This window comes from Parastagonospora nodorum, assembly GCF_000146915.1.
Source record: "Parastagonospora nodorum SN15 chromosome Unknown scaffold_17, whole genome shotgun sequence".
Taxonomy (NCBI): domain Eukaryota; kingdom Fungi; phylum Ascomycota; class Dothideomycetes; order Pleosporales; family Phaeosphaeriaceae; genus Parastagonospora; species Parastagonospora nodorum.
In genome coordinates this window covers 30777-52189 of record NW_001884565.1, presented here as the reverse complement: position 1 = coordinate 52189, position 21413 = coordinate 30777, and the positions used below count along the sequence as shown (strand labels likewise).

The following is a 21413-nucleotide window of genomic DNA, read 5'->3' as shown; positions in this document are numbered from 1 at the left end:
GCTAATGTGTTGAGACAGCGTCTATTCTAGTTACAATGAAATGGTCTCCAGCCCACGACCAACCATCCGCCAATAGCATGTTTGACGAGCAGCTGAGACAGTCATGGTCGTGCGGCTCGACCTACAATCTTCTTCTTTCTTCTAGTAAACAAACGAAATACAATTACCAATGACAAACACGGTCTACAGTGGACCAAATGATCAATCTAGTACATCAACAACAAGCATACTCATGCCAATTCCTCTTGCAATGAGTCGGACCGAAGTCCTTTCGCCCGTGGGCATCCCTGTCGTCACGCCACGCGATCGATCAGGGTATCCGGCAATTCCGTCCACGGCTGGGACATCTCCTTGGCTTGGGACAGCCATGTCGGTGGTCATCCGGGAAGAGGCATCCATCCATTGGGCAAGTGGAGGTGTGGCCATTTTCATCCGCTGGTTTGCGGGAATCCATCCAGGGCAACGCAGTAAAATCAACATGCAGGAGGCATGTATATCCATCCAGTATAATTCCAGGTACAATCCGGGTGATTGTGACAAACCTTTACCAGGTGTCAAAGCAGACGGAGTCCACAGTGACATGGATTCATTCAGCCACCATAGTTCTCGCGGAACTTGGCGCAAATGTCGTGCAGCCCGACCACCTCCTTGGTGAGCTGAAGGTCGTCGCGCAAATCATTGGGGTTGCTCAAGTTGCTGAGAATGTCGATGATCTGCTGCTTCTTGCTCAGGAACTGCTGAGCGAGTTGGTCACGTGCTTGCTGGCGCTGTTGCTCCGCTGTGATCTTGACAACCTTGTGTCGCTTCTCACCAGTCTCCTCGGCTGAAGCCTTGCGCTTACGGCTGACGGGCTTGCGCTGGGATTGACCGGCCATGGTGGGAGGCGAAGGCTCAGTAGTCGGGCCATCGTACTGGTGAACACGCTTCATGTGGTCAAAGAGGTTGTAGCGGCGGGGGAAGCCGTGACCTGGGACAGCACGCTCGCAGTCGCGGAAGTGACACAAGTGAGGCCGGGCACCATGACCATGCATTCCGTGAGCCTCACGCTCGTGGCGCAGAAGACAGGCAGTGGAAGAGAATTGAACTCCGATACAGGTCTTCTTGTTGCAACGGAAGGGCTTCAAGTGCGAGTCCACATACTTGCTAGACTGTTGTTAGAAGCAGTGCTTTTGGTGAATCATAATCTTGACTTACTCGTAGTTGCACTTCAGAGGTGTAGGCTTGTGGGTGCAACCAGCCTTGCCCTCCTCGGGGCAGTGGTACTTGCCGTCCTTGTCGGGCAATTGTTGGTAGAGGGGGTGGCTGCGGGCAACCTTCGTGCGTTCCTCCTCAAGCTTGATCTCAGCGGCGTCGGAGACAGACAGTGTCTCGTCGTTCTCCTCGAGCATGTGAGTGGGGTTGGACGTGGAGACAGCGTCCTCATTCTCGTTCCTGATTCTGTTAGGCCAACGCGGGAAGGACATGTACAATGAATCGTACCTATTATCCAGGAGCCTAGTCTGATCAAATTCAACACTCTGAGGGAAGTGGGCACTGGTCGTGCTTGTGGGGGTTGCAACGAAGGCACCAAAGTTTGCTTCATGTGCAGATGTCCGCCGTGAATCTTGGGGGAGAGTGTATGATGAGGAGCTGCGAACAGCATTGGGACGTTCAACAGACTCGAAATGGCTGTTGCTCCATTGCCGTTGAGAGGGTGCAGGAGCACTAAACATGAGCTCAGCAGGGCTCTGAGTGGGGTATGTAAAGCTGAATTGGTCGTTGTGGAAGGGTGCATCAGCAACCCATGGCGACGATACACCGACGTTCGATGTGGGTGTGAATCGAGTGACGTTAGTGGTAGCATAGGTAGAAAAATCCTGCCCAGCAGAGTAATTAGCATATACGAGCGAGTCCTCCGGTGTCTCCCAAGCGCCGGTTGATGGTCGCATGTGGCTCATGTCCAGTGCCTGGTCCGTGAATGCATTGTAGTTGTCCGAGCTCATCGATGGTGAGTACATCTCGCTGCTAACGAATTGCGTGTTCAACCGGGAACGGTTGTCCTGTGTGTGTCCATCTGACTTCCTTATTCCGCGCTGGCTGGCTCCACTCTGGCTTTGGTATGCACTGTCCATGCTGCACTCAGAAATAGCGTCTGAGCCGCTCATGTCCTGCAAGTCCGAAGAGCAGAAGAAGTCCTCCTCGGAGACAATGGGTGTGGGAATATCCTTTCGCCAGTCGGCGATTGTTGATATGCAAGACACAAACTCCGGTGGTGAGTCGAAGAAAGAGTCGCTGATAACAGGGGTTAGTGCCAATACAAAACCAAGGTAAACCTCATTTAGAGGTAAATTGAAAGCAAAGAAAGAAAGCGCCACGTTAGTACCCAGGGCCCCAGTGCCAAGACCTGCACACATGATTGATTAGCTTCAGGACAGCTATGTAAGTGAAGAGGGTGGAGCGCACCTAGGAATGATTCTACGCCGAGGGACGTGTCTATCGAAAGGGCACGTCTGTTCCATCGGTTCTAGAGTCATGGTGAATTCCACACCCTGGCGGATGCCTTCGTCGTAGGGATTGTTATCCAGGATTCAAGTCAACCTTTCCAAAGAGAAGGCGGTCCAATAGTGGCCAGAATAGGAACCGGTGTCAATAGATAAGTGGCCAGGGATGTACCTCGAGAATGCAGTTGTCATACACTCACATCCATCTCTACCTTGTCACACGCTACAAGTTAGTTTGTGATCAATGCAAATATCAGGATAGGCAGTTGTCAGCCTACTGTACGTACTTGGTCATCCAATGAGTCCAAATTCCAAATGACCGTAGGTAGGCCTCGTTGCACCAGCAACATCCTGTTCGGCGTCCTCATGGTCTGGTCCTGTGGAGAGTCCTGCGGTGAGTCTTATAGACTTCAGATTCATCCAGGCGTAGGCAGCTCAGGGCAGAATCCAGTGTACGGTGTACATTTCGCGATGCTGGTTTCAGTCGAACAAGAACATGATTGAACGACTTCGCCACAGCTGACTATGAGGTCCATGTGGCTTGAATGTTGGTAGAATACGGGGAAACGTAACCAGGCTGATGATGATCATACTTCTATCGTATATCCTTGGATGGGCACGGGCATCGAGAACTTAATTGAAGCTTCGATATCGCCATGTCGACATGTCTATGTCGCGAGTCTACAAGCACGGCTTGAGCAGCACGGCTATTGATCCTTCGAACAGTTTTGTCGTGCTCAAGGGCAAGGGCCCCTCCCAGAAACCAGGAATCCAAGGTTAGAAACAGAAAGAGAGTATCCTATGTGGGTCCATGTCGTGTGGTCATCCTGTGGAGTTTGTCCTGTGGCATTCCTTGGTTGATCCTGTGTAGCCTGGGCTGCTAAAGTGGCGAAGAACAAATGAAATTTTGACTGAAGGAGACACATGACTTTCGCAATACATGCTGGCGTGGTAGTAAAACAAATGCGGAATCAAGCAAGCAAACGCGTTGGGAAAAAACCATTGGGTAAGTACCTGGGTAGGGCTCCAATTGGACTCCGAATTGTCATTCTGAGCGGTTGCTCCTGTTTATTTTTGTGGAAATTGTTGTTGTATTGAGTTGTATCGACGCAAGTAGTGGTGACAAGTACTTTGCGCGTGGAATAGTGGTCGTCGAATCTAGTCGTTGTGTGTTGAAAAGATGAGGGAGGAGGGGGGTTTGGGCAGAATTGAAAAGTGGGCGGCTGTGCTGAGTCTCACCGGATGGACGTGCTTGGCTGCCAACGCATACTGTGGGCCGTTCACACCGACTTGACCAATAGCACCGAAGTTAGACCGGTCAAAAGAGGTATTGGTCAAAAAAGGTCGTTTGCCGGGGACGAAGGGACGGGTGCTTTCTTATCACAATCTTCCAGTATCACTAGAAGAACCTAGCGGTCTCGTATCCCCTTCTAAAAAGCCTTCGCGTTCGTAAATGCAGGCATTCGCGTCCCGGTCGGCGAAATGCAAATACTACTCAGGAGACGGTCCCTGTAAATCGGCACTGAAGAGGAAGCGATGTGCGCTGAGGGAGGAGCGGCTCGACAGCGCCGCTGATCCTTGACCTGGCGCTTCTGACGGCGGTTTTGAACCTGCTTATCGTCCGCACCCGAAAACCTGCCGCGGCTTATTATGGCGAAGGCCAACACCATCGAGCGCTCCCCGTTGGTCAGCACCGGGCACGCAATTACAGTTGATTGACACAAACGTCGGCTAAGGGCACAGCGGGCGGCCCTTCCCCGGTCTTATCAAGGTTTACCCTATCTTCGATGTACAGAGTGCAGTATCATTTTTCACTGTGTTAGAATTTGCATGATTTGGAGCCACAATGCAACATGCTGAGTGTGGGCTGTGTGAAATTGTCGAGTCTAGCGGCAAGGATATGCCAAGAGAATCGGGTCACCTGCATACATCACACTGCAACGTGTAACAGTGCCGCTCATTTGATGGACCCTGAGTGATACAGTTTGCGTCAGCGGCCGCCTTCCCACGATATACCGGAGCGTTGTACCGGAGCGGGAGCGGAGATTGTATCATGCCGACGCCTTTCCAGCACAGAGGTCTGGCATACCGCCACTTACCTCTTACTCTACAGTGGCTTGATTCAAGGCATTCGTGTTGCGTCTGTATTCGGGTCAGTAATCTTGCATGCCGCATGATTGACTGTATTTGGTAACAAGGGCGGTGTAAATCAGATAGGAGCGAAAGACAATGCTTGTTGGTTCCTCATTGGTCTAGTAAACCTAAGATGAACTATGCTTATGTTGTATTGATTTTCATCATGTTGGACAGGGGTGAGGGATGAGAGAAAGAGAGACCAACATACCTATGTTGCTGCAGCTGTTGCGTTGAAGCGGACAGTGTTCAAAGCGCAGGCGGCTTGATGGCGAGGTGGGCTGAGGCAGTGCAAATATGATTTCGACGGAGGTTTAGCTCATCTGAAGATCGCACCTTGAGCTATCCACGGAAGTGTCCCCGAAGCAAGCTCTGGGAACAATGCGGAAACCATCTCGCGTTTGAGAGGCGACTCCGATGCAGGAGATACGTGCTGTCCCTGTAGCCTTGATGCCCGACCTGTGGGAGCCTCAAGGCGTCAAGTAGAACTCGCTTCCCGCCTACGTTTCGAATCACTCGCCATACTTTGCCTCTTTTGTGGAGTCTTGCGTCTGTGATCGATATTGGGGCGCGATGGTGTGAAGGAGGATGTAATTGAGGCAGCAGATTCGTTTTCCAAAGAAAACTCTCTCCGGAGCGGCAAAACAACGGCTCCGGACTAGGGCAGCTTTAGCGAGGCACGGACGTCACTGTATCAAGCACGTGATGCGACATCCCAGTTGTGTGACTAAGCCATAAGCCTCCATGACGTCAAGCTTTGACAAGACTTCATGCTGAGCATGATCGTCAGGGTCATGGTGCGGTTGTGCAGGAAGCAGAGTGTCAAGTATCACCAGTCTGACGTCACCTGGCACTCCACACTCAGGTTTCTCTCTCGAAGGCGGCACTGATGGCTACGACAGAGGCAGGCTTTGCACATGCCATGCCTAAGGCACATCAAGGCATCATCAAAGAGCTTTACCGTCAAGCCATGCAAGCCACGAATCGTGACGGTGCAGGCCTGCCCATCAGATAATGACCATCCTCACCGTCACCACTCGGAACATCGCCAGCCTTTCATGATTTGTTGGAACTAGCAGCGGCATTCTGTTACCCCGAACCAGCAACGTCCAAACTCTAGCTCGATCGTGCCTGCATACTGGCCTCGTTCCTCCAACTTGATGAATACCCAGGCATTAACGCAGGTTGACCTGGAGCCAGCAATCCACAGTGGGTCGATTTCTAGTGATTTCCACAATATGGCCAGATTGTCAGCAGCATATTGATGAAAGCCAAAAGCCACTAAGATCGTATTACTGGGCAGTTCGGTCCAAGCGGCGTTTTAAAACCAGGAACTCTGGTTACAGTCAGCCTGGGGAAGAGAATGCACCAATGAGAGAGATGCTTACAGAGCTCTCGATGGCTCTTTCATGTCTTCTCTAGAGATCTCAGGGTCCAACCGCACGGTTGGGGTGCGGGGTTCACATCCACACCAGTTTGATTGGTACGATCACTTATCAACTGCGTAATGCTTCATGAGCACACGATCGAATGCGGAGGTGCTCAGTCATTGCAGGGAGGGTTTACGGAGCGTCAAGTTCTCTACAAAAGAAATTCCAAAGACGTACTTAAGTCCAATATCATCCATTGTCTTTGATTCATTCAGCAATCACAAGAATCAATTGTCCGAAAATTTGCAACAATGCCTTCTCCATTCCACCAGAAATACTCATCGCAAAGCCACAAAGTTTTCGGAGACAACCCAGTCCCAGACATGCCAGAAAGTCCTAAAGAGAACGCGGATCGCCGTGGTTCAGATGCCTCAATAGGCTCTGCGTCTGGATCTCCTTATGGACGACGAAGAGTGTGTTTCCAATATGCATAGTGCCATTTCTTTTTTCCATGCTTACATTCCCTAGTCGTCTGCCACCCAGCGATATGCCAACCTCCACGCCCTGAAACGCCCAGACAATGAAGAGCACGCGGCGAGGAGAGCATCTCTACACGACTCATACGGAAAGGTCGGAGTGCTCGGAAGCCTATGGAACAAGTAAGTAACTTGACTCTGCACTTCAGGATCATACCAACTGTTCTAGCTTCACACGCGGTCCAGTAACATCACCCACTAAGGCTGCGGAGCCCAAAGACACTACCACCCTGCGTGGCTGAGGATCAAGTACGAGCTTATAGGGAGGATACAACACATCAGGCGCACCAAAAACAAGTTCTGTTATCACAGCTAGATTGTTCTCAATTGTGAGACATGGAGGGTTTTTTCTTGTAGGATCTCTCTGGGCTAACGGGCAGTTTGATCGGTGGTCTGTTTAAATGTAAACATGTAACGAAGCAATGACTGAAATGTATAACAAGAACATAAACTACTTTCTATGATGTGATAGAAGCATACACGTTACACGGGGAATTTACCAGCCTTGTTTCAAATGTTTATTGTGGTGCACTTCTTCGTCGAGGTTTTATGGTCCGGCCCGCACATCGCCCCAACATTACATGCTCTCCACTAGAACAACATGTGACATGTGGTCACTTTCAACACTGAAGAAGTGCTCTGTCAGTAACGCTTGGGCCTTCCGTCCATTGTCTCTTCAGCCCGAACACGCTGGCTTACGCAAATCTCTGCCGAAGCCTCCCATCTGCGCAAGATTCATTGATAGATCAAAGACATCTGGAACCGCAAGTTGCATGTATACCAAGCTACTGCCATTCTTGTCTAGGTGGTCGTGCATAAGCACCATTTTCCTTGCAGGTGTCAGAAAGTCTGGCCACATGTATTTGTACATCATTCATTCCCAGATGGTCCTGCGCTTTGCCTCGCATCATCCTTGGGAATGATGCTAATAGGGAAAAACAGGCGCGAACCATTCTATGAGCATGGGGCAGTTTGGTCGAGGAAGACAAAAAGGGTTCTATTGATCCCATCAAGAGCACTGGGTGCCCATATATACGCCAGTGCGCCATCTATGCATATTTTCCCCACCGCCATATGCCCTTCTAGCCAGTCCTATGTGGCTAAGGAGGCTATATGCCCAAGCTATGTAAACAAAAGTAAAGCTTATGATCAAGGCACCAACCCAGTGGTACGGAGCGGGATAGAGGGCATCTAATCCTCAATTTCGCTTGGTGATTCTTCTAATTTATGCCGCCTCTCCTCGTCCATCTCCTTATATGTAGCCCATGATAGCAGAATAAATGCGCCAATAATCAAAATACCACCAACGATCGCGGCAGGCGTAAGCGGCGAGTTGAGCGGCGGCGGAAGAAGCTGGTCGACAATGGCAACGATGAAAATGGTAAGAAGCGCCGCCACCGAGGATAGAACGGGCGAGGTAAGGGAAATGAGGACCAGGAAGGATCCAGAGAATGCTGGATGTATGATTAGGTTCTGCACTGTAAGTTTGGTGAGTGAGAAGACTTACTAGCATTGGCCAGCACCGAAATGGCCATCATGCTCGCTTGTTCACCTCTCGGTAGCGCAAACTCCTCCCAGCCCGTGTAATGTAGAATGGGCAGCGGGATCCACAGCACACTGAGGGTGAAGAGGCCGATCAAGCTTCCGAACATGTTGGCGAAGATGACACCTTTGCCAGGACTCGCGCCCTCGGGCGGACAGGCGAGGCGCTTGTACAAGACTTCGTAAAACCCGTACAAGACGCTCCCTACACCAATGACCAAGTTGCCGAAAGCGCGGTTTTCGGCCTCGTGGCTGGGAGGTGCTTTGTCGCCGCCAGCGCCGCCGCCGGACTTGGATCCGTGTTTGGCAGGCGATGTGTCGCCGTATGCAACGATGAAGACACCAGCTATGGCAATTGCCACGGCGACGACCTTGCTTGTTCGGACTTTTTCGTGCAGGATGGGGATGCTGAAGGCATAGGCAAAGAAGGCGCTGCAGTTGTAGATGGCGGTCAAATCGCTCGCCGTGGTCTGGTTCACGGCCACGTACCAGCTGCCGCCCGCGAGGGTCAGCGCGCAGGTGATGAAGGTGGTCATCTTCACCATGTACGGGACGGGCGAGTTCTGCTGCTGGCGCGGCGTGGGGTGGAGGGTCTGGTGCTCGACGGTCAGGGCGATTTGGCGCAAGAGCTGCGTGTGCCGGCGCCAGAAGACGGGGAGGGGCGTGGACCATGATTGGAGACGCAGGAAGAAGAGCATGACGGGGTAGAGGACGATCCAGGAGCCGTGGGTCATGTAGCTGGGGACGGTCAGCACTCGGCACTCATCACTCATCACTCATCACTCGACACACGAAGTTGGCGGCGGCGGTGGTGGCAGGACTTACAGCATGCAATATGGCTTCTCCCACTTGAGCTGGTGCTGGATGTACACGGCCGTCTCCGTCTGCACCGTGAAGCTGACCAGGCTCAATGCCAGGGTGATGGCGGCATACGTGTACTTTCTCCTTGTCTCGAACTTGGCCTGGCTCTGGGGATCCCTCTCGTGGAAGTGATGTGTGCTGCGGCTCATGCCCTCGTCGATGCCCTCGTCCTCGTCCTTGCCATGCGCGCCTAGCAGCGGCGCGCGATGGTCCCCGCCCAGTTCTGGCCGCAAGTCTGAGGGCATGCTCGCGTCGTGTTCATCCCAGTCGTCAAAGTCGCTGTCGGGGTCCTTGGGCACTGTCTTGCGCGGATGGTCGGCAAAGGGCGACGATGTGCGCGAAAGCTGGCGGGAACTGATGCCAGATACTACTACGGGGCTGCTGCTGCGTCCGCTGTCCTGGTCGTCGGGCCGGAGAGTTGGTTTAGGTTTCTTCGACCTGAGCGGGATGGACTCAGGCATATAAGGCGGTTGGGCGGGGACAAAGCGAGCGACTGAGGGTGCAGGGTGGTGTGGAGACTGTGCTGCACGAGGGTGATGGACTTCTCCTAGGCGGTGCTAGTCGGGCTGCGGACTGCTGGCTGCGGACTGCTGGCTGCTGACTGCTGACTGCTGACTGCGGATATCTGTCTTTGGGGTTGTCGCAACGGCAGCCCCTGCTGTCCCTACGGCGCCGCGCGAGTGAGATTCAGATTCAGGGTCCTCCAATGGCGGCGCGAAGACTTCCGAGATCCTCCAACCTCCACCGCGCGTCCTCTCCACACATGCCCCGGCAAAGTCGGCACCATCATCATCTTGTGGGAAACTGCCTTCAGAGCACGACCGACCGCCAGCATGTCCAGTGCATGTCTCAACTATCAACTCCCGCTTGTGACGCTCCCACGAGTCTAGCTGCCTGCCATGGCGCTCTGGCGTGGGGCATCGCCCTTCACATGACTGCACCATGCACATGTACAAATGACTCGCAGCACCCTTGGTTATCTTTAGCATGTGCTTGCATATGGCGTGCTCCTAGGCACTGGGTATACATTATGAAATATCTCGTCGTAATTGGCCCTGCCCTCTCCCCAGCTCAAAAGCGTCACCAAGGTATCCATCCGTACAAGTAATACACGAAAGCAGTAGATGGCTGTACACGCCCCATCCAGGACTACAACGGGCTGCCGTCAAGTCCCTCGGCCCGCTCCTGCGTCTCTGCCTCTTCCAACTCCTGCAGAATTTCAGGCAGCATCAACTCGACGTCTTCTTCCCGCTCGCCGAGCGCCTTCGCAATCAGCTTCTTGTACGTGCCCTGCTTTTCGCTCATCCCCGCGACAGACAAGTTGCCCACGACTTCTCGAACCAGCTCTCTCCGCTCCAGTTGGGCTCGATGCAGCAAAAGGGCTAGCCTCAGTTTTTCTGAAACGTCGACCGGCGAATTCGTCTTGTTTGGCTGGGGCGTATTATGGCACAACCGTCGTAGTTCAGCCTTTTGCTCAATCTCCAACAGTGACTCGGCTTCCTCCACCAGCATCCGAAGCTCTTCTTCTTGTTGCCCATCTGCTTCGTCGTCGTTGAGATCTATGTGCAAGCCGTTGCCCATGTTTTGTAATTCCGCGACCTGCTTACGGACCGCTTCCAGTTCTGCTTGCCGCCTCTTCACCACACGTTCAGCATCGAATGACTCGGCTTCCTTCTCTTGCAGTTCCGACTCGTAAGCCGCAGCCAACTCTTCACACTTTTCCAACAGAGTCGGTGCAACTTTCGTCATGAGATGTGAGGCCGTCTGCGATCGGTATTGAACCGGCTCTCGAGCAACCATACTAGGGAACGGCACTGGTAGTAGTGGTCCTCCGTCCAGCGCTGCTATGTGACCATTCAGTCTGTGTTCCAGTGGTGGCGCGAATGGTGATGACGATGCTTGCCGTGTGCGACCATGCATTCGTCGCCGCTGATTCAGCTCTCGAATCAGGTCGTCGGCAGTTTCCCCCTTCTTATTGGGAATGTCCACAGACACGCTTCTTCCGAGTAGACTCCGGACGCACTTTCTTGCACCGTTGCGCGCAGCGATCATGATTGCCGTGTCCCCGTTCTGATCTTGCGCATTTAGTAACCTAGTGACTTCTTCCGGTATCCAGGTCTCGGAAAGTTTGTTGATGATGCAGTCCAGATACCATCTCGCGCAGACGTACTTGTTCGAACTGCTCGTTGTGGCTGCGATGTGGTGGAAGACTGTGCTACCAAACCAGTCTGTCCGGTGTACTGTTTGCTGGAAGATCTTGACCATGCTTGGCATCGTCTCCTTGTCGAAGTTGTTGGTGAACATGACAGCGCGCATGAGCGGCGTCTCGAGGTTGTTCGATAGACCATCGATGCGCGCCCCGCGATGGATTAGCTCTTTGACCACGCCCACGTCGCCCATGGCGGCCGCCCAGTGCATTGCAGCATGGCCTTTCTCGTCAATAGGTCGGTCTAGATTGATGCTCGGTGGTGGCTCGGGCCATGCGCAGGCAGCTTCGTGGTCCAGGAGCATAAAGTAGTCCAGCAGCGCATCGGCCCAAATTTGGTGTTGCTGGTCCAACATGGACATCTGGTCTACACCCCGTTTCCGCTTTCGGCTGCCAGTCGAATATTGCGAGGCATCCAGCATGTCGTGGTCACCTAGCATACTCTCCGAGACGACGGTCTCGTTGTCGGGCGTCTCTTCGCGGAAAATCTGTGAGCGAGTCTGGGAGGCTTCGTATGGGTCTTCGCTCACTTGCGACTGCTGCGATGCGTTTGTCACAAATGCTGCTCAAGGAAGGTCAGCATCGCTGGACAACGACTGCCAGGCCACGGGAGGCGCTTCTTACACTGGATCGCCTCGAGCGAATAGGCATTCTTTTTGCTGTTTCTCGCAGCAGCGGCGGCGGCAGCACTCTGCCTCGGGGGCTTCATTCTGTTTGAAGCAGCCGTAGCATGCTTCGGCGCAGGCGGCGGGCTCCTGTCCCCAGGCACATAGTCGAAGATGGGGCGCATCTTGTGCAGGACACCATTGCGCTCTGCAAGATGGCGCCCCTCCTCGAGCGGTATCCATGTCCCCTGGTACTTTCCATATCCGCCCTGCACCTTTTCGTGCACGCCTTTCTGCACCTCGCGCTCCAGGATGCGGGTCCGGGCTGGCTTGTCGTAGTCGGCGACCTTCAGGATGTGGGTAGCGTTGATCCAATCGTCGGCGCGCCGTCGCATGACATGGTTGCCGTTGACATTGCATTCGTAGACGGGGACCTGCAGCGGGTGAGCACATTGTCGCAAAGCGAGCGCATGTCGAGCGCCCCGGGCATGTTCCGGGCAAGGCAGAGCAGGATAGCAGGGTGCGCAATACTAACATTACTGTACGTCGCCGAGTATATCTTGCCATCAGGCGCAGGAGGCATTTCGGCGGGCCTGTGGGCTGGGGAGCGTCGCTGGTGGTGGGGAAAGGCGCAACGTGACTGCGTGTGAGCTGCCGTCGAGACGCGTTCTCGCGTTCGCTCCTTCCGCCAAGCCTCGGGCGGCCGTGGAGCTTCCCTGCCGACCTCACTTCACTTTCCGTCGCGCCTGCCAGGACACAGCACACACCCCTCCCCGCCAGCCCTCTGCGCGCCATTGAAGAGCCACGACACAACGAGCCCCAAACATGACCGTCACCGAGTCGATAAAGCATGCCGTCGGCATCACGGGCGAGCCTAAGAGTCAGTGCTGCCACGCTGTGTCCCGCTACTGGCCCTGGGTATGAGGTACTGACTGCACCGCACAGAGGCCACCCGTGAGGAGATGAGCGCCGCCAGACTGCCCCTCCCGTACCGAGACTCGTGCGCACATCTTCTCATCCCGCTGAACCGGTGTCGGTTCGACGAGTACTACTTGCCATGGAAGTGCGAGGTGCGGCTATAGCGTGCACATGGAGCACATCACGAGACACTAACACAGTGTGCAGAACGAACGGCACTCGTACGAAAAATGCCAATACGACGAGTTCAAGGAGCGTGTGAAGAAGATGGACGAGTTGCGGGCAGCCAAGGGCGGAGAGCGCAGCAATTGAGCGAGACGCACAAATGACGAAACATACATCCCAAAGAGGACTGCATGTATATATCCAGCAGCCAATACCACCGCCACAATCCGGCTTCAGAGCCCGTCACATCACAGCAGTCACTTGTCCCAAAGTTGCAGCACCATAGGACCAGCATGAGTGAGCCCAAAATACTGTTCTGATTATTGTCTACACATTGATCCCGCGCTTGCTACAACTTTGCCTTTGTCTCCTCCAGAGCTGCCTTCTCCCTTAATTCCTTTCGCAGAATCTTGCCAGACTGTGACTTAGTCAGTACCAACTTCACCGTAATCTCAAGGCCGACTTACAGGATTCTTGGGAATCGCTTCTAGGAAGATAACACCACCTTCTAGCCTCTTGTGCTTGGACACGCGCTCAGCAAGCCATTTTTTGATACTTTCCGCAGTCTCCGGCGTCGCCTTCTCCGGGTTCTGGGGCACAATGTACGCCCGCGGCGCCTCGTCGCCTTTGAACGGAATGCCAATGACTGCCGCGTCTTGTACATCCGCATTCTCCAACAGCATTGCCTCCAGCTCCGCCGGCGCGACTTGCAGGCCTTTGACCTTGATCAGCTCCTTCTTGCGATCGACGATGAAGAAGTGATTATCCTTGTCAACATATGCGACATCGCCAGTCCTAAGCCATCCGTCTGGCGTGATAGTCTCCTTGGTAGCCTCCGGCTTGTTCCAATACCCCTTCATAACGTTGGGCCCGCGCACCCAAATCTCACCTCTCTCACCCTGCGGCGCTTCGACTTTACCCGCATCGTCCAACACAATTTTCGCTTCACATTCCGCCAACATTTCACCAACCGAAAAACTGTTCGAGTGCTTCGCTGGTGAATAGCCTGTTGCCGCGCACGTGAGCTCCGTCATGCCCCACCCTTGCTTGACATTGACTCTTCCGTCAGGCCAGAGTTTCTCAAATTCCTCACACACCTCTCGGCCCAGAGGCGCCGCGCCAGATCCAACGCTTTCCACAGACGTAAGATCGAACTGCTTGGTTGCCGGGTGTTTGGCCATGGCCACAACGACCGGCGGTACTAGGACGAGGTCTGTGATGCGGTACTTTGCCACGTACGTGAGCATTTCTACAAAGTCAAACTTGGCCATCATGTACACTGGTATTCGCTGCTTCGCAGCACCGACAGCGAATATGGCTTGGGCCATGGCGTGGTACATTGGCAAGAAACACAAATAGCGTTTCTTGGGCAGTCTCTGATAGTACTCGGGTTCTTGCGACGACATGTGGACTTGTTGACTACAGTTTGAGACGTAGTTGCGATGAGTTATCATCACTCCCTTGGCCACTCCTGTGGTACCGCTACTGTAGTTGAGCGCAATGATGCGGTCGAGTTCTTCTTTGGTGGTGAGGTTTGGCCAGTGATATTTCGCACCGTTTTCAGGCGAGTCGAGGAGTTTCGTCCAGTGTCTTAGCTTGCCCAATTCGCTGTCTTTTTCCAGATTCTTGCCGTCAAAAGTAGCAGTTCCATCGTCAAAAACGAAAACCTGGTCCGCAGACAACCCAGCTTCTTTTGCTGCTGCGACACCGGTGTCCAGACTAGCTTCAGCGCAGATGAGGTACTTTGCGCCCGAATCCTTGAGTTGATATGCGAGCTCTCGCGCTACGTAACTCGGATTCGCACCGGTGAAAATACCCTCAGCCATTATCACGCCCATCACGAAAGACGGAAAGAAGAGCGTGTTACCAGAGAATAGCAGGACACGATCGCCGGGCTTGAGACCAGAGCGCCTCAATCCAGAAGCCAGACGCTGAGCATATAGGCGGTAGTCGTGGGTTGATAGGTTGTACTTCTCCGGCTCGTTTGCCGAAATGTAAAGGGGCGTCTTGGGAAGCTCTGCAGTGGGCGACCCGAAGACGAATGTGGGCAAAGACACCCAAGGTATGTCAAGTTTGAATTGCGATTTGATCACCATCGTGGCAATTTGGACAAACGCTTGCTGTAGTTTGTTTGTTCAGAGAAGGGTATATGGTCGAAGTCCAGAAGCGCGATGAGGACCTCTTGATGGATATCCTCAGCCTTGGAAAGGGCGGGAAATGCTGTGTACGCGCCCTCTACACTATGCGTATCAATGTACGGTAAGTAAGCGCTAGGCCTATTCATCGTCAGTAAGCCCTTCGTACATCATTTACACATTACTTTATGATCTTACTGCAGCGGTATGTTCAATTTTCGGAACTATGTGTAGCCAGGTCACGCACTGTCGAGAAGGCTGACATCTACGTAGCTGCGTGTCTTCACAGCCGCCGAGGTTCATCTTTTCCAACTGTACGCCAACCCAGCACGGACGTTGGTCGATGCCTTGAGGTGGAGGGCCCTAAACTGTACTGCGTTAGAGATCTGGGGGCGAAGGAGTCGCTTAGGTGACAGAAGGCGGGGAACGGGTGAACCGAGGCAAGACAAGTTTAACGAATGTCGAGAGACTGCACTCTTGAATTGTGGGTCGGCAACTTGCTTACGCCAAAGACTCGGATGCGGGATGTAGCCGTTCCGTAGGTGTAGCTATATGTACAATCGTGCCGATGGTGCGGATGATCTACAAAGGAGCTGGTGTTAGTGCTCCACAACAACTTCCTTCGTACGAGCTGCGCTTGTGCAATGCCCCACTATGAATGTTACTTGATTTCATATTGCATCAGGACAAAGTATAGGAGCTGTTTTGGCATGCCTTGATGCCAATGCCTCATGATTATTCTTCTCGTAGACAGTTGGTCTCATCTCAGCACATAGGCAACAATACCAGGCGTTGCCAAAGCTCCTGCCTACCGTTTCCTAACAAAAAGAGGTGATGGCGTAGCCTGTATATATTCAAAGATTCTACAGACCTAGGTAGAGCATCTTGTAACTGCGTATATGTTAAGGGTCTGCTAAGCTTATGATACGTTTAAATCTAGATACTGTCAGCTTATGTCATGTAGATGCAAAGCAGGCACGAATTTTGCCGCTGTCTGGTGACGGAGCCACGAACATGAGTGGTTCGACCCAACTTGTGCGTCGCTTAAAGCTACATAGATTCCATGTGACATGCAGCAACTAAATTAGGCCTGGCAGCTGTTAAGCGTTATGACACGTTCACGAAATAGGCATAGAGCAGGTAAACAAGCTAAAACGTCTACTTATAATGAGTATGACAAGCACATTCCATAACAACATGTACTACCGTCCGTAGAGACCTTTTTGAACGCGCTGACGCCAATCAATTTAGCGCCTTCAAACTCTCATCCTGCGCGTATGCATCCACCTCAAACTTCTTGAAGTCCCGTGCAGGAACTCTTTTGGCGAACAGAATGTCAAGCTCCTCAAAATTACGTCCCTTGGTCTCGGGAAGTCGGAAAAAAGTCCACACAAAGAAGACGAGTGCGCATCCGCCCCAGAAAAATCCAGTTTTCCCCTTCCAGTCGCCGGCAGTTGGGTTTAACATGTATGGGTTGACGACATTACATACGATCTGCGCGATATAGTAGGCGATTCGACTAAGACATACGCTCTTACTCCGAAGACGAGTGGCCGAGACCTCGGTTATTATGGCGTAGCAACTTGCCATAAGGTTAGAATTGGCTCCACATGTGCGGGGAGGGATGCTACTTACATCGGTCCAACTGTGAGATAGTAAACGAGCAGCCATACAATCATCATACTGGCTTGCCCGTAATTTCCGGGCACCGAGTTTGGGTCACTAGCACTAATGATGCCGGTCACAAATAGAATGGCAGACAACGCGGCGAGACCCCAAAGGTACAGAGTGCGGCGCCCAAAGTATGACATGAGAAACCACGAGATGATGGTGCCAACCGATGCGATGCCTAGACCACCGATTGACATCTTGAAAGAGATGCTAGTCGGCAAACCTGCTTGTACGAAAAAGTATGTAGGTGTGCCACCCTGCCAACAATTATAGTCAGTGATGTGCTGCTTGTATTCTGCAACGTATGCTTACCATTGCGCTCCCACAGAAGGGCTGTGCAGCGAAGACCATACAGGCTATCTCGGTACGGCGCAGATCGATGCCCTTGAAGCACTGAAAATAGGACGTGTTGGCTTCAAGCGCGTACTCCAACTCGTTTGTGTGAGCCATCAGCGCAACCTTCTGCTTCGCAAGGTGCTGCTGCCTTGGCGAGGCGAGGCGGTTTATCATCTTCTCGGCCATTTCGTAGTCTCCATTTCGAACATAGTGCCAGGGAGATTCCGGCGCGAAAAACAGTATCGCAAAGAGTGGCAGAGGCCAGGCCCATTGCAAAGCGAACGGGATGCGATATGCCCACTGGGACGAATTACCAGAAAACCCAGACTGGACTCCCGCCGAGATAAGCTGCCCAAGTGCCCAACAAAGATTGACGTAGACGGAGAGATAGCCCCTCAGGGCCAGTGGGCAGATCTCTGAGGCGTAGGCTGGTGCCATGGTGGCAAAGACTCCCCAAGGTATACCGCACAGAAATTGACCGACGAGTAAAGCGGGAAGGTTTGGGGCGAAGAAAGAGATGAAGATGAAAGCGCAAATTAGGCACAGCGACATGAGCAGTACTGGGCGGTATCCAAATTTATGGCAAAAGTACCCGTTCGCAAAAGCACCAACAATTGTGCCAACGCTGACAGCATTACCGAGACCGTTCTGCCATGATGCTGAGATCTAAAATCGAGGATATACAATGTTAGTCATGTCTCACAAAAAGTGGTACACACTCAACTTGCCTGATATTTGTCCGTGCGAGGATCAAAAGTGCCGTACTTCGCTGAAAATGCCGGCTGCGCGAAGAAAGAATTCATCAAAACAATATCGTATCCTTCCATAATGATACTTGTTGACAATAGCACCGACCAGAGTATCGCTTTTGGGTGTTGACGAATCGCTTGCAGTAGTGTGAGTTGATGCTCCTCTTCCGCCGCTTGCTTGGCCTCTGCGAAGTCAACATGGTGAGTGCGTTGCTCTACGGTCGCTTTTTCTTCTGTGATATGCATTTCAGCAGAAGTGCAAAATAAGTCCGATAGTGAAGTCTTAGCAGAGTGAATGTTGCGCCAGGGCGAACACCTTTAAGCCACACACAGTATTCAAGCAGGTATTATACCGTCAGCATCTCCATTAAACAATCAGACCATATCCCTGATCATGCGCGGCGTAAATACGTCCCCATGGAACGTCGATCCGGGGAAATAGCTTAGTTCGGGCTTGATGCGGGGGACCAAGCCCCAGCCCCGGTGGAGAGAACTTTATTGAATCCTTCGGACTCAGTGATCCGAGGCATTACGAATCGTTCATTTGGCTCGCTTCAACGTTCTCCGGTGGCTTGCAGGAGATCACGGAGCAGAACCATGTACGATCGTTCGATGCCCCAGGGGATTGATGAACCGGTAGAATGTGCGGAGTTCGTGTTGGTGCTCTCAGAGTTTGTAGTACGGGGACGGCCAGCAAGCAGATTTATGCCTTCCTCAAGTATCTTGCTGGGTGCGCCTGGGTCCGAAATGTTGCCGATTCGAGAGATGTATGCAGAGATCCTATGGCCAGAGCGAACGAAGGTCTGCACCAACTCGTCATCTAGTGGTCTGTCCAGGTGCAAGAAACGCGGTTCTGGTTCAGTTCCACAGTCCTGAGCGACTGCTTCGATGACTTCTGGAAGTTGCATTGATGTACAAAATGCCCAGAGTACCAGGGTCGATATGTAGATTGCGAACGGCTCCAGAACACTGTTGCGACTGTATCGTCGAATGTGCCAGTATAGTGCTCCACAGTGTATGATTGATAGTCTGGCTTTGCATCGATCACGGACAGCCCATTGCAAGACAGCATTAGACAATGTGTCTGCTTCGAAGTCCCGAGAAGCCTTATATGCAGCTATTCTTGCCAACGCAAAATTACGGATGCATTCTGTAGGTGTTAAAATGATGACTCGCGCGAGGTGTAGGTGCAGGATTATGTGATTTTCAGACCCCGAAAGTCGAGCGACCTTGCTGTTTGCAGGCCAATGCAAAATGTCAAGGCAATCGCTGGTAGTGCAGATATGTCAGTGCAATTCGAAGTTACGGCATGATTCACCTTATGCCGATGCGAGGGTTTATACGTACTACGTAGTGTTAGCATGGACTCTTGCAAGGGGGATGAGACGAAGTAGGTACTATACTAACTCATGCACGCTCGACTAACGTTGTTAGGCAGACACACATCAATCAGCTAGCCGACTTTGTACCCAGGATTTCGTACCCATGCACTGTTACGCCATTTGAGTGTTGTAGAATTGGTCGGGAACCAACCGCGATGATCCTCCACCGTTTCATGATTCGCGACTCGTTGTGCAACTGCCGAGGGCGTCCAAGAACTCAGTGGGTAAGATTCTCTTCGTAACACATTTCGGGTGTGCCTGTATATGGAGTTCACCAGAATGGAAGTTCCAAATTCACCAATACTGGGTGGCAGCTTTTTCTCCATGTACATCAGTTCTAGTGCGCCGAGGAGTGTCAAACCGGTCGCGTTTATCTTTATCGAAGGTTGAAGCTCCGCACCGTCCCAAAATTCATCCTGAGACGGGAGAAAACACTTGATATCGTCCAGATCCATGAGCGGCCTTGCATCGAATTCGAAAAGGAAGATGCAATCTAGAAACTATGAAATTCAGCCAATGTGAGACGATTGAGGGTCAGTGAAGCCCTACCCATATCATCAACCCTGTTCGAGTCCTAGTCTCTCTTTCCAACCACTGCTGTGTTAAGTCTTGGCTTGCGATGCTTGGATTGTGCTCAGTGAGGGATCCACCAGAAATCAAGCCAAGCGAATGACATGCTTCTACCAGACAGTGGCGGTCGATCAATGCACGATCCATATCGAGTTTCTTTCCTGAATGCTGCAAAAGTAGAACGTTGAGAATGCCAGCCTGTAAGGTAGCAAGATTTGGGCATGCTTGAGACTTTTCGCCTGGCAGAAATATATCAGTGCAGGTCGACGCACCATGCTCAAGACAAAACCCGTATCTGCGGTATCTGAGTGCGGCGTCCAGAGCTCTGGCCAGCATCTCTTGAGAGTTCTCGCCTTGCCCACGTTGCATATACCTGGAGCCTACAGCAGCGACCGCCAAGAGCAAAAGCCACTCATTTGATGCTACGATAGAGAAACCGGGCTTACGAATGAAAGGGAATATAGGATGAAGATGCTCAAAGTAGCAGGAGACGTAGAGTCGCATCAAGGACGGGGGAGGCAAAGACGTGAATCTACTCTCAAGGCCATACTGCGCGCACTCCGACGAAACATTCTGAACAAGATTGTCGTACGCAGCTTGCGGGAAAAGCTGTAAATCTGCAGGTAACGTTGAGGATATAGAGGGCCTTGTGACATCACAAGCCGTGTCGCGCAGCTCTTCGCTTGCCACAACTGAGCCGCGTTCACGAATTCTGCCTCCGAATGGTGCTCTTGCACCGTTACCATCGACGTAATAAAGGTTCTCAGCTGTATCCGCACTAGTAGCAGATCCGGGGACAAGTCCAGAAGGTGCTAACTCAGAACCATTAGACAGTAGTTGTGCTTGCTGCCGCTGTTGCTGATGAAGGTGATTATCTTGCACATTACGTCCTTGTATAGCGATGCTCCCTTCCGCCGCCCAGGATCCCGAATGTTCGTTCATATGAGCGGTGGTAGAGATTCCATCAATGATAGCACTCCAATCAACAGTGTCTTCGTACTGTGGCGATATCCAGTTCACGCCAAAGGCTGTTGTGTCTGGCCGATCGAAAGCGCTGAAATCAGCATTGTCGCAAAACCCAGTCGTCCATATTATTGGCTCGCCTGAAGCGACACCTAGACCAGACGAAATCGTCGCAGCAATAGTGCGATTTTCTGAACCGATAGTAATCTGAGGATCGGGGTTTGGTAGAAATTGAGCGTCTTCGTTCAGATGCAGGACATCGCTGTCATCTTCCACTGACATCTGAACATCACCGCTAATCTCGGTATCAGGAGGTGCGCTGCGTCTTGAAGGATACCAACATGCGCTATGGCGATCCGAACATCTTTTACAAGGCTGACCACGAGAGCAGCGGACCCGATCGATTGCGCACTGCTTGCAGGCTCGAGAAGATGTTGTCGCTGTCCGCTCTTGGCTGTGTGAAGCAGTGTGTCTGCTGAGTACATCACTTCGCGACGCCGCTGTTGTTAGCAAGGTGCTGTAGCATGAACAAAAATAAGTCAACAACGTACGGGCGTGAGAAGTGCTACGAAGCCGAAGGTACGCAGTCAGTGACGCATCTTATATCTTTCGTAAAGCAACGACTTACTTTGTTGCAGAGGGAGCATTGGTAAGGCTTGTCGAGGGTGTGAATCCGAGCGTGTCTGCGCAAATGTTCAGCCCTGGCGAATGTCGAATTGCACACATGGCAAGCTATTGTCCTCGCCTGCGTTCTTGTCGGGCCCATAGCTATATAAAAATTGATTAAACAA

The 21413-nt window shown here is 52.3% G+C and overlaps 9 protein-coding genes across 9 annotated transcripts; 3 read left to right on the top strand and 6 right to left on the bottom strand.

Annotated features, from left to right (window-relative positions):
* Positions 1–590: 590 nt before the first annotated feature.
* On the bottom strand, positions 591–2393 carry SNOG_10396 (hypothetical protein; the record flags this gene model as incomplete). The annotated part of the gene is made up of 3 exons (XM_001800615.1): positions 591–1143; positions 1195–1437; positions 1480–2393. The coding sequence occupies 3 exons, from the start codon at positions 2391–2393 to the stop codon at positions 591–593; spliced, it is 1710 nt and encodes a 569-aa protein (XP_001800667.1).
* A 751-nt stretch (positions 2394–3144) lies between these two features.
* On the top strand, positions 3145–3383 carry SNOG_10395 (hypothetical protein; the record flags this gene model as incomplete). Its single annotated transcript, XM_001800614.1, has 2 exons — positions 3145–3256; positions 3352–3383. 2 exons carry the CDS (start codon positions 3145–3147, stop codon positions 3381–3383), a joined length of 144 nt encoding a protein of 47 aa, XP_001800666.1.
* A 2911-nt stretch (positions 3384–6294) lies between these two features.
* Positions 6295–6761, top strand: SNOG_10394 (hypothetical protein; the record flags this gene model as incomplete). The annotated part of the gene is made up of 3 exons (XM_001800613.1): positions 6295–6456; positions 6512–6642; positions 6689–6761. 3 exons carry the CDS (start codon positions 6295–6297, stop codon positions 6759–6761), a joined length of 366 nt encoding a protein of 121 aa, XP_001800665.1.
* Positions 6762–7499: 738 nt separating this feature from the next.
* Positions 7500–9911, bottom strand: SNOG_10393 (hypothetical protein; the record flags this gene model as incomplete). The annotated part of the gene is made up of 4 exons (XM_001800612.1): positions 7500–7973; positions 8027–8799; positions 8887–9415; positions 9497–9911. 4 exons carry the CDS (start codon positions 9909–9911, stop codon positions 7711–7713), a joined length of 1980 nt encoding a protein of 659 aa, XP_001800664.1. The 3' UTR covers positions 7500–7710.
* A 160-nt stretch (positions 9912–10071) lies between these two features.
* Positions 10072–12316, bottom strand: SNOG_10392 (hypothetical protein; the record flags this gene model as incomplete). Its single annotated transcript, XM_001800611.1, is given in 4 exon segments — positions 10072–10723; positions 10946–11690; positions 11753–12167; positions 12185–12316. 4 exon segments carry the CDS (start codon positions 12314–12316, stop codon positions 10072–10074), a joined length of 1944 nt encoding a protein of 647 aa, XP_001800663.1.
* A 237-nt stretch (positions 12317–12553) lies between these two features.
* On the top strand, positions 12554–13152 carry SNOG_10391 (hypothetical protein). The gene is made up of 3 exons (XM_001800610.1): positions 12554–12613; positions 12679–12803; positions 12859–13152. Exons 1-3 carry the CDS (start codon positions 12559–12561, stop codon positions 12961–12963), a joined length of 285 nt encoding a protein of 94 aa, XP_001800662.1. The 5' UTR covers positions 12554–12558; the 3' UTR covers positions 12964–13152.
* Positions 13153–13165: 13 nt separating this feature from the next.
* SNOG_10390 (hypothetical protein) lies at positions 13166–14912 on the bottom strand (the record flags this gene model as incomplete). Its single annotated transcript, XM_001800609.1, has 2 exons — positions 13166–13234; positions 13284–14912. The coding sequence occupies 2 exons, from the start codon at positions 14910–14912 to the stop codon at positions 13166–13168; spliced, it is 1698 nt and encodes a 565-aa protein (XP_001800661.1).
* A 1281-nt stretch (positions 14913–16193) lies between these two features.
* Positions 16194–17953, bottom strand: SNOG_10389 (hypothetical protein; the record flags this gene model as incomplete). The annotated part of the gene is made up of 4 exons (XM_001800608.1): positions 16194–16470; positions 16587–16879; positions 16935–17617; positions 17683–17953. 4 exons carry the CDS (start codon positions 17951–17953, stop codon positions 16194–16196), a joined length of 1524 nt encoding a protein of 507 aa, XP_001800660.1.
* A 308-nt stretch (positions 17954–18261) lies between these two features.
* SNOG_10387 (hypothetical protein) lies at positions 18262–21348 on the bottom strand (the record flags this gene model as incomplete). Its single annotated transcript, XM_001800607.1, has 6 exons — positions 18262–18676; positions 19026–19053; positions 19199–19589; positions 19639–20897; positions 21174–21187; positions 21251–21348. 6 exons carry the CDS (start codon positions 21346–21348, stop codon positions 18262–18264), a joined length of 2205 nt encoding a protein of 734 aa, XP_001800659.1.
* Positions 21349–21413: the final 65 nt, after the last annotated feature.